The 12,084-nt window shown below is 41.3% G+C and overlaps 1 protein-coding gene across 7 annotated transcripts in view; it reads left to right on the top strand.

Annotated features, from left to right (window-relative positions):
- The window catches only part of RFTN2 (raftlin family member 2), an 85,990-nt gene that overhangs the window by 65,647 nt on the left and 8,259 nt on the right, over positions 1–12,084 (top strand). For 6 of the 7 annotated variants that reach the window (XM_020893561.2, XM_020893563.2, XM_070458503.1 and 3 more), the window contains one exon: positions 7,120–7,198. The exons of the other annotated variant lie outside the window; for it this stretch is intronic. In XM_020893561.2, coding sequence (XP_020749220.1) covers positions 7,120–7,198 — 79 coding nt within the window. The remainder of the gene's footprint in view (positions 1–7,119; positions 7,199–12,084) is intronic. 7 annotated transcript variants of the gene reach the window in all.

Raw genomic sequence — 12,084 nt, 5'->3', positions numbered from 1 at the left:
ACTATACCTCAATTGAAAAAATAGAAAGCAACTATACTCCAGTGCAAAATAAAGAAGTTTAAAGTTTGGAAAAAAAATTAGAATTCAAGACTGATTTTACCAAAACAGTAAATGTAAAAGAGGAGGGAGAATTTTTGTTTTGCTTTTAAATTTATTTATTTTTTTAATTGAAGGATAATTGCGTTACAGAACTGTGCTGGTTTTTGCCAAACATCAACATGAATCGACCATAGGTATACATATGTCCCCTCGCTCTTGAACCTCCCTCCCACCTCCCTGCCCATCACACCCTCTAGGTTGTTACCCAGCCCCAGTTTGAATTCCCTGAGTCACACAGAAAATTCCCATTGGCATCTATTTTATATATGGTAATGTATGCTCCCATGCGACTCTCCAGACTTCCCACCCCTTCCTTTCTCCCCTCAACACCCGCTCTGGCGCCCCTCCTCCCCCACACCCATAAGTCTGTTCTCTGTGTCTGTGTCGAGGAGGGACCATTATTATTATGTGCAAATCCACAACCATTTTCCTACATACAGCATTACACATACTCTTAAAACAATTGTGTTAATAAAACACATATAGAAAGTGCATAAAACACAAATATCAGTTCAGTTCAGTCGCTCAGTCGTGTCTGACTCTTTGAGAACCCATGAACTGCAACATTCCAGGCCTCACTGTCCTTCACCAACTCCCAGAGCTTACTTAAACCCATGTCCATTGTGTTGGTGATGCCACCCAAGCATCTCATCCTCTGTCATTCCCTTCTCCTCCTGCCCTCAATCTTTCCCAGCATCAGGGTCTTTTCAAATGACTCAGCTCTTCACATGAGGTGGCCAAAGTACTGGAGTTTCAGCTTCAGCATCAGTCCTTCCAATGAACACTCAGGACTGATCTCCTTTAGGATGAACTGGTTGGATCTCCTTGCAGTCCAAGGGACTCTCAAGAGTCTTCTCCAACACCACAGTTCAAAAGCATCAATTCTTCGGCGCTCAGCTTACTTTATAGTCCAACTCTCACATCTATACATGACCACTGGAAAAACCATACCCTTGACTAGATGGACCTTTGTTGACAAATATACATAATTATAATTATGAAAACACTGTGTAATTACCACTGGACAAGACAGTGGCACCTGAGAACTACCCCATCATACCCACTCCCTTCATGCAGAGGTAACATGACCCCAACTTTTAGGATAATCACTTCCTTCTTTTGCCTAATAGTCTTACCACTCATGTTTGTATCCATAAATAAACAATTTAGTTTTGCTTGTTTTGATTTTATAAAAATGGAATTATATATATTCTATCATGGGCTTCTGTGGTGGCTCAGATGTTAAAGAACGCACCTGCAATGCAGGAGACTCGGGTTTGATCCCTGGGTCGGGAAGATCCCCTGAGAAGGGAATGGCTACCCACTCCAGTATTCTTACCTGGAGAATTCTATGGACAGAGGAGCCTGGCAGGCTATAGTCCATGGGGTCGCAAAGAGTCAGACATGACTGAGTGACTAACACTTTCCCTTTCTTGCTAGTCTTTCACATGTTGCTTCTCTCACTTAGCACTGTAAGAGTTATCCACACCTCCAGTGTAAGAGTTGTGTGTGGGTGTTTATGCATCTGTCTTGCTGCTGACGCTTTGGTTGCTTTCAGGTGTTGGCTGTGACAAGCATACTGTTCTGAACCTGAGCACATATGCCCAAGTTTCTCAAGGTGTAGACCAGGAAGTGGAATTGCTGGGTCACAGGGCATTTCTTTAGCTTTCTAGATATAAATGCTGAACTCTTTTCAAGTAGAATGTTGCGGCTTACTCTCCCGCCAGCAGAACATGAAAATTCCCATTGCTCCAACAGAAAAATATTGTCATACTTTTAAATTTTGCCATTCTGGTGATTGTATATATAGCGTGATCTCAGTGTGGTTTTAGTTTGTACTTACCTGATTGCTACTAAAATCGAGCACATTTTCATACATTTCTTGACCACTGAGATTATTCTTATGTCAAGTACATGTTTAAATCTTTTGCCCACATTTAAAATTGTATTTACTGGAGTGTTTAAATGTATATTGGATGAGGCTTTTTATTTGTTTTATGTGTGTTGTGACGGTCTCCCTGATTCTGTCTGAGGCTTGTCTTTTTTACTCTCTTTATGGATGTCTTTGTTTTAAAGGATTTTTTGTTTGTTTTTAATATTTATTTATTTGACTGCACCAGGTCTTAGTTGCGGCATGGGGGATCTCCTCTCTGATCAGGGATCAAATCCAGGCCCCCTGCACAGAAAGCATTGCACAAATTTAAGTTATTTTTCTTAGTTTAGTTCATGAGATTTTCTGTTATCAGTAAGCTAGTGTTTTTCTTGATTGTCTGTTGACACCATAGCAAACCTCCCTCCCTTAAAAATAACCAAGTAGAGAGTCTTCTTTTTGTTTTCTTATGAAACGCATAGAAGAAGACAGGAAAGGGAGAAGGAAGCATTTACTAAACATCTGCTATGCTCCAGGTCTGTGCCAAGAACTTTATATCCACCACGTCAAAGGTCTTCTCAGAACCATCTTTGTTTTACTGAAGAGAAACAGGAGGCTCAGAAAGATAGGATGACTTCATCAGTGTCACATAGCCAGTAAGCAACAAAGCTGGGATGCAAACCCAGGGTCAGTGGGACTCTAAAGTCATACATGCTGTTTTTCCCACACTGCACTGCCTCTGTTAAACACATCACAGAGAAATGATGTGTCCGGATATTGCGTAGTACAAAGTTGTAGAACTGGTTGAACACACTTCTCCCCCTTCTGTGTTCTGGCTCCTCTGCCCGTACTGCCAATACAAACCCTGGCTCACTCACCCTAGATCGCGCACTCCTGTCTGCCCACATTGAAAGATGAGCTCACCCCCAAGGCAGAGAGAAGAAGCCCCTTGTCCCAGGGACAGCAGCAGTCCTGGGGGTTTCTCTTGCCTCTCCCAGGTCCACACCTGTCCTCTGAACCTTTGCTTAATTCTGGGTGTGACCCCGGATCTGACTCAGCCTTCATACTTTCACATTGTTTCAACTGGTTTCTTCTGGTCAAACACCTGGACCTGACCTTGCTTCTCCCACTAGTTTCACTTTTCCAATCAGCCTCACTGATTTGACCTTCACTTTTCTTCCTTCAGTGTGGCCCAGGGTCCCAGATCCTACCTAGGCTTTGGCCTCGGGTGTCATGGTACTTTCCTGGACCTTCTCCTGTACTGATGACCCTCCTTTCCCCTCTGGGCCCTTGTATCCATTCGCTCTACTTTCCACCACTGCTGCAGGGAACCCAGCGGCGCCCCCCGCCCCCCGCCCCGACTGCCCTGGCTAACCTGATGACAGTGGCGCTATCTATTGCCCTCAGGAAGGAAGGACTAGCAGGTGTTTTCGCATCTTCTTTGAAAGTATTTCCTTGAGCAGCTTATACATGTAGTCTGTGTGTGTGTGTGTTAGTCACTCAGTCATGTACTACTCTTTGCAACCCGGGGACTGCCAGACTCCTCTGTCCATGGAATTCTCTAGGCAAGAATGCTAGAGTGGGTTGCCATTCCCTTACCCATGGAATCTTCCCAATCCAGGGATCGAATATAGGTCTCCTGCATTGCAGGCAAATTCTTTACTGTCCGAACCCCCAGGGGAGCCCCTACTTGCAGTCTATACTTATCACCAAAGCACGTTGTGCCATAACTTCTACAGAGTTTATGCAGAAATCAAGCATTTTCCAAAAGCTGCATTGATTTTCTATTATATTAAAGCATGACCACCCATTAATAACACTACAAAAGAGAATCTAAATGTTCTTAACTCTCCCAGAGAAGTATTGAGTTACTCAGTTAACTAATAGTACTTTTTGGGTAAAAAAAGTTTCTGTAGGGAATAGCAGGTGTAGGCTCTGTCCAGGAACTTCCAGGAGAGCATTTGAAGATCTCTCTGATCCCATAATGATTAATGATGTCACCAGTCAAATCCTTTCAGAAGCCAGTGCTACAGAGCAAATGTCCTATCCAAGCTCAGTAGACAGAGTTACCTCTGGAGCTCCCGGAGACTCTGAGGGACTCACTTGCCCTGTCCCTCTGTATGGCTTCAGGCCTCTTTCCCTTTCATTCTACCATGATTGCCATTCTCCAAACCAAAAGGCATTCCACATCTCACAGATATTCTGAAAATAGCAGGGAATCTTCCAGACCCAGGAATCAAAACTGTGTCTCTTACATCTCCTGCATTGGCAGGCAGGTTCTTTACCACTGTCACCACCTGGGAAGCCCCAAAATAGCAAGACTTTTTTTTTTTAACAGAAAGCAGTTTATTTCATGTAACTAACTAACTAATTTTTGGTTGTTCTGGGTCTTTGTTGCTTTGCACGGGCTTTCTCTAGTTGCGGTGAGCGGGAGCTCCTCCTCACGGCCGCGGAAAGGCTTTTCACTGCAACGGCTTCTCTCGTTGCGGAGCACAGGCTCTAGCGTGCAGGCTCAGTGGTTGTGGCACTTGGGCTTAGCTGCTTCGAGGCATGTGGAATCCTTCTGGCCCAGGGATCGAACCCATGACCTCTGCTTTGGCAGGTGGATTCCCACCCACAGCGCCACCAGGGAAGTCCCAGCAGGACCTATTTTAAGTCAGAATGTCCTTTAGAAAACCAGAGACAGTGAGGTCTTAGACATATTTCAAATTAAGTCTAACTCTAAGGACCTCCCAAGAGATGGGAAAATGCTAACCTTCCAAAGTCTTACCTGGGCAGCCAAAGACTGTCCTAAGATAGGCAGCCTTTGAGTAACTGTATCCCGTTTTACCCCATTCATAAAGGTTGAGAAGCCTGCTGTCGGCTGAACATCACACCCTCAGATTTGCCCCATCCTATAATCTTTTGGGGAAAACTCATCAAGGGTCACCGCCAGTCCCTACCCCGGGGCCCCAGGAGACTTTCTACTCAAGAAGACTAATTGTCCCGACTGCTCATCTTTGGACAGTTCTAGGCCTGGTTCCTGCATGTGACTCTCCACCTGCGTCACATGCCATGAACATTATCCAGGGACCTCTGCTCTCTTCTTGTTCCCCCTTTCCTTGGCCGTTCTCTCTGGAAGATGTTCTTGACTCTAAGATATGTTCCTCCACTCAGCCCTACCCCACATTTCACTGAACGAATGGGGGAACTGGGAGGAAATCCCATTTGCTGTGCTCCTTCCAGCGGCAGGCTCAGCGGACGCTCTTCATATCCACTGCCTTATTTATCTATCACAAAGCCCTTGATAGGAAATGAAAGAGAATTTTAAAACTTCGCCAAAGTCAACAGGTATTAGGTGGTATCATCAGCCATTTCAGTACTGTCAAGTGGGGGGGGGGGGGGAGCACAACCTGGGAGCTGTGAGTTCTGGGGGACTTACTAAGAACTCTAGTGCAAGATACAGTCTCTCAGAGAGCTCTGAGGAATGCTCCCAAGAGGTGAGGCAGACAGGTCAGCATGTGCAGTTTTGGAAAAGGGTGACATGCAGTCAAGCACACATTGGTAGAAGGTTAGTCATAAGGAGCAGGTATCTCAGTTCATGACTTTAGATCTTTTCTAAGTATGGGAAGATATAAGACACCAGGTTCATTAAAAAAATCCTCCTAAAATATTTCTAGCTATGTGAGGGCCTGTTTTCCCAGAGCACCAAGTGCTTCATTCTGATCTTCACCTGAATTCCTTTCAGAGTGAATTGTAAGTCAGTGGTTACATTGATTAATGACTTGATTCTTGTAGAACTAGATGGTGAGCAACATTCTTTGTTTTACTGTAGAACTGAGCCTTGAATCCAGAACTGTCTGCTTCTAAAGCCACTGCCCTTTCCCATATTCTCCCTGCCGCCCAAATAGCCAGCCTTTTCCGTGCACCACCAGCCCCTTCCCGTCTCACGCTGACGTCTCCAGATGACTCAAACTGTTCCCCAAAGCTAGGAGATATTTCACACCGTGTCTTTTTTTCAAAGATAGAGTCAAACTAAAATGAGATTAGACTAAAAGCAGTCTTTTAAAAATAAAAAAAGAAGCAATCTCTCATTACCACTTTGTGGGAAGATTTGCTCTTTCTCAAAATTCAACAGTATCAGTAAGTTTGGGATTTTCAAATTGTGTGGGGTTGACCACTAGGGCCAGAGTTTCAATGTTTCATTTGTTTTCCAGAAAAAAGAGCTCAGCATAAAATGCAGCTAATAGTGAGGTTTTGTTGGGGCTTTTTGCATAATAAAAGTCGTAACTGAGCAACATTAGCTACAGACACCCCTCCCCATAAATCCATGGAGACTCTGTGAAAAGCATTTCAGAGAAATCCAAACCCCAAGTAGTCTTTGGCAAGGGGTAATTTGCCATGATGGTAGTTAAATAAGGAGAATATTGAGTAGCTGACTACAAAGAAGCATCTGAAAATGAAACTAGCTGTGGCTCAAGTCCCTCAGTGGAAAATGTATATAAATTTCTCACATGTGGCAGTCCAAACTGGTCTCTTTCTTTCATAAGACAAATTTGACAATGCATACCAAGGAGCTTAAATCATACCCTTTTGGCCTAATAATCCCACGCCTATGAATTTATCTCAAGGAAATAAGTCATAAAGAATAAAGAAGACTATACATATTTCTATAGCAGCATTATTTATAATTAGCAGAAAGCCGGAAGCAACCTAATTTTCCAGTAATAATGGAAAGGCTTAGTACATTTTGGTATCTTAATTCTTTGGGATATCATGCAGCTATTAAGAATATGATCATAATGTACAAGCAAGAAAAGAGATAAGCATAGGATACAGAATACAGAATGCAAATATGCAGTGGTTATAGACATGCAGAAATATGCATGTTGATAAGCAATAAGAGGGGAGACCATGAGATGAAACCAAGTATGTTAGCACAGTGAGATTACAAATTTTAAACATTAAGAATTTATTTTATAAGGACCATATTTAGCTTCTAGGGATTTTTTCCCCTTGTTTTATCTGCTGCAACTTATATAGACTATTTCATAATTACTATTGGATCAGAAGATTATTTTACAAAGAATACATGTGGAACATTCTAGCCAAGTGTGAAATATAGAGAATTACTAATTTAGAAATGCTAACACTGTTGTTTTAATTTGCAGTGAGGGGAATTTGGCTACAAAGCAGGTTGTATTCCTTCAGAGACCAGTTATGTGGAATTCAGCTGCTCAAACACCAGAAGTGAGTAAAAGTGATGCTTTATGAACTGTTAAACTGAACCATTCAATCCTTAATCTCTCACTGTAATTCTAAATGGTGAACAGATGAGGAAGTGGGAACTTAATAAGGAAACAGCCTTCTGAACCAACATATAACAAGGGAAATATGCCAGCAAACAGGAATATGAGATGGTTCTGAAGGAAATCAGAATATGACCCCGAAGTATGCCGTTTGGGTGTATGGCTTACTATTCAGAGCTAAAGGCAACGACACAGAACGTCTCCCTTTCTGACAAAAGCAGGGCATAAATTTTCCTTTTGCCAATGTGACAAAACATTCCCTGTGTGAAGTTGCTTCCCTCTCCTGTACCAGAGACGACTCATCACTGGGAGCACCACCTGCAGTCCCCACAACTTACTAAACCCCTTCCTGCATGAGTTTCCCAAATACTTGTGCTCATGTGTGCTGTCATGTCCAGACTCTTCACATCCCTGTGGACTGTAACCTGCCAGGCGCCTCTGTCCATGGGGATTCTCCAGGCAAGAATACTGGAGTGGGTTTCATTTCCTCCTCTGGGGAATCTTCCCGACTCAAGGATCAAACCTGGGTCTCCTGCACTGCAGGTGGATTGGATTCTTTACCACTAAGCCATCCCTAGATACTTACCTTCCCACAGTTTACTGCCCCTAAGACCCCAAATCCCTTCTTATCTGTCTGGTCATTTCACCACAGTGTGACACCCTTTGTAAAATGAAAATCATCTCCCAGGTCTAACTGCCTCTTTGGGCTTTCCTTCCCTGTGCAGCCTTCGTGTGCATCCAAAATAAAACTTTTCTCCTATTAATCTTCTTCTAGTTTAATTTGCATGTCTGAGATGCTGAACCTCAGATGATAGAGGATAAGCCTCATAAGTGAATGTGCCTGATATTATGACAGATCTGTGCAATCTTGACTTCTGGCAGCACTTTTGTATTGTCTCCTCAAGGTCATATTTTTTCAGTTCTTTGCTGAAGGGCTCTGCTGAATCTCAAGTCACCTTATTCTTACTAGACTCCTACTAGATGCACACTTAGAATAGTATCATTGAATGAAGCAATCTTAATTATGGCATAATTAATCTTAATTAATTAAGGCCTAACTTTCAAAAAAGGAAGTTTGCAAATGGACCAGGAAACTATTTAAAGTGATTCTGTATTATCAAGAAAATAATGTTTTAGAAAACGTCAAAGTTTTTCTAAACTAGCAAAGCTATTGATAGACTAACAGTGTATGTAATTCAGCCATGCTAAGTTGTCTCACATTGATTTTGGACGGACTCTAGCTGGTCCCACAGGCAAGCAGGTAGAGGGGCTGTATGTGGATAGGAAGATAACTCCCTTAGGAGAGCAGAGTGATCAAGTCAACAAAGATTTCAGAAAGACTGAATTAGAGCCCACAGGTGAGCAGTGCCTTCCAGTCCTGGGGAGAACGGCTCAGCTTCCAAGTTCCCAAGAGACGTTCTGTGGGGCTTCCCTGGCAGACCGGTGGGTAAGCCTCTGCCATTGCAGGAGCACCGTTTCCATCCTGGGTCCCTGGTACTAAGATCCCACAAGCTGCGCTGTGCCACCAAATAAATACATGAAGTATGAAATATATATATATGTAATATATATATATACATATTCTGTCAAGAAAAACCTATATAAAGAATGGCCAGAAAAAGTTTTTGTTCTTTCTCCTTCCCAAAAGCAACTTTTCACCATGCTATAGCCTTCTCTTTTTCTTTTTTTCTTTTTTAAACATTATGCAAGTGGCCATCGTTTCTGAGAAAGATCAACAGAATTCACAGCCTAATAGGATTTTGACTAACGAGGGCTCTGTACTTGATGTCTGTGAAGATATAAGACCACATTCAGCTGCTTCACAGCCTTCTTTCTTAGGGTTATATATCAATTCTGTGATTCCATGAAAATATCTGAGCTCTTTTTGTTTAAATACCATTTAGTACTCCAGTGACAGCTTTTCTTTGGGTAATCTTTACATTTCCATCCATTATAATCTAAAACTACTTCTTCACTTATTTAATAGTAAGGAAGTATATAAATGGTCAGTTTGGGATGTTTCTCATGGTCCAGGGGTTAAGACCGTGCGCTGCCACTGCAGGAAGCATGGGTTTGGTCCCCGGTCAGGGAACTTAGATCTCCTGTGCTGTGGGCACAGCCCAAATTTTTTTTTTTTTTTAGATAAAAATTAAGTGGTCAGTTTGCATCTCTGAGGAGCCCAGCAATAACATATTTTATAACTTAGAATTCTACTTCTAAGTTGATTTAGCATTTTTTCCTTTAACAAATGTTTAATTTTCCTAGCAGGAAACCTCAGGATATTGAGATTATTTCAGGACAGAACATGTAAGTGGTTCAGTCTGGAGCTAAAGTATCTAATAACTATAACAGAAAATCAACTTGTAAATACTTTTTATTTTCATAGTGGAAATAATTTATTATTTTATTTCAAGAAGGTAGTAGACCATCAGTGTCACCGCAGAGTTAATTTAGCATCTAATATGTATTTTTTAAAAGTTATACATTTATAACATGTCTTAAAAAAATTCTTATTTAGTTTTAAGATCATAATGGCACTGTTCTTTGCTTCTACCTTGAAATCAGTTGTTGTTGGGGAGGGGTTGATAGGAGATTGCTTCATTTATACAGGTTTTCAAATAATTGTTTCAAAGGTGAAAACTGTTAGTCACTCAGTCCTGTCCAATTCTTTGTGACCCCATGGACTGTAGCCCGTCAGGCTCCTCTGTCCATGGAATTCTCCAAGCAAGAATAGTGGAGTGGGTCCCTTCTTCAGGGAATCTTCCCAACCCAGGGATTGAGCCTGGGTCCCCTGCACTGCAGGTGAATTCTTTACCATCTGAGCCACCAGGGAAGCCTTTTTCAAAGGTGTTTAGCTCTAAAAACCAGTTGGTGGAAATTTGAAACATCACAAACATTGCCTTATGATTGTCAAGGAGTTTTCAATAAAATTATAAATTTCATGGGGCTGTTGGAAATTGATCTAAGGTTTAATCCTTGAAAAAAAATTTCTCTTTCTTTTACTGAGACTAATGTTAAGATATATAAAACTTCTTGTTTCAATTACACTCAACATGGAACAGTACTTTTATGTTAAGCAAAGCCATTTCATGCCTGTGTTTTAAAGGAGGGAATTGAGAATTGCATAATGAAGAAAACATATCATTGGAATTTTTTCTTCTGAAGTTATAAAGACCTTTACTTTTGTAATTTTTTTGTTTCAAAGGTGTTTTATACAATATTCTAGATAGCTTGAGAAATTTTAAAATATGGTCAACATAAATTCAAATATTTATACTCCCAATTTCTGTCTCAATTTCTTTAAGCTATTGAGGCTTCCCAGGTAGCGCTAGTAGTAAAGAACCCTCATGCCAATGCAGGAGACAAGAAGGTTCGATTTCTGGGTTGGGAAGCTCCCATGGAGGGGGGAACGGCAACTCACTCCAGTATTCTTGCTTGGAGAATCCTATGGACAGAAGAAACTGGCAGACTACAATCCATAGGCCTGGATGGAGGAAACTGGCAGGCTACAATCCTTTGCAACCATTGGGTCCCAAAGAGTCAGACACAACTGAAGCAACCTAGCACTAACACTAGCATTGAGAGATAGTTTGTTTTAGGAAAATCAGAAAACTTTTAGGGAAAAAAATAGGAAAAAATCTTCATGAACTGGGGCTAAGCAAAGAGTTCTCAGATATGACTCTAAAAGCATAATTCATTTTAAAAAATTGGTAAATTAGACTTTATCAAAATTTAAACTTTTGCTTTGTGAATGACACTAAGAAAATAACAGACAGCCACAGACTGGGAGAAAAAAATTTTGCAAATCACATATGTGACAAAAGACCAGAAGGTATCTTAAAACTTAAAAAATAAGAAATAAGCAATGCAGTTAAAAAATAGTTAGAAGTCTTGAACCAATGAGGATGTGTAGATGAGAAGTAAACACATTAAAAAGACATTTAAATCATCAGTCATTAAGGGAAATGCAAATGAAAACCATGATGAGACCATACATCTACTAGAATGACTAAAATTAAAAAAACATTGACAATTCTAGGAACTATCAAGAATGAGGAGAACTATAAAACACTGCTGGTGGGAATGCCAGGTGGTACAACCACTCTGGAAAATGATGTGGCAGCTTTTTATGGGGTTAAACATGCACTGAGATATGACCCAGCAATCCCTCTCATGAGCATTTGCCCTAGAGAAAGAAAAACTTTTGTTTACACAAAGAGCTACACATAAAAGTTGAATGTTCTATTCATCATCTCCCAAAACTGGAAACAATCCAAATGTCTTCAACAGATTTATGGATAAACAGCTGTGGTATTTCCACACAACGAAATACTACTTAGAAATAAAAACACATGCACTCTTTTTCTTTTTTTGGCCACGTAGCATGTGGGATTTTAGTCCTCCAACCTGGATTAAGTCCTGCGGCCCCTGCAGTGGAAGCCCAGAGTCTTAACTGAACTGCCAGGGAAGTACCCACCTACACTCTTGATAGCCACAATTACGTGGATTAATCTCAAAACTGGGGGAAAAGTGGAAACAGTGGCAGATTTTATTTTCTTGGGCTCCAAAATCACTGTGGATGGTGACTGCAGTCACAAAATTAAAAGATGCTTGCTTCTTGAAAGAAAAGCTATGACCAACCTAGACCTCACTTTGCTGACAAAGGTCCCTGTGGTCAAAGCTATGGTTTTTCCAGCAGTACTGTACGGATATGCGAGTTGGACCATAAAGAAGGCTAAGTGCCAAAAAAATTGATGCTTTTGAACTGTGGTGTTGGAGAAGACTTGAGAATCCCTTGGATAGCAAGGAGATCAAGCCAGTCGGTCC

The sequence above is a fragment of the Odocoileus virginianus genome, chromosome 30 (assembly GCF_023699985.2).
Source record: "Odocoileus virginianus isolate 20LAN1187 ecotype Illinois chromosome 30, Ovbor_1.2, whole genome shotgun sequence".
NCBI lineage: Eukaryota > Metazoa > Chordata > Mammalia > Artiodactyla > Cervidae > Odocoileus > Odocoileus virginianus.
Note: the sequence above shows the minus strand (reverse complement) of the source record. Positions and strands in the feature narration are given on the sequence as shown.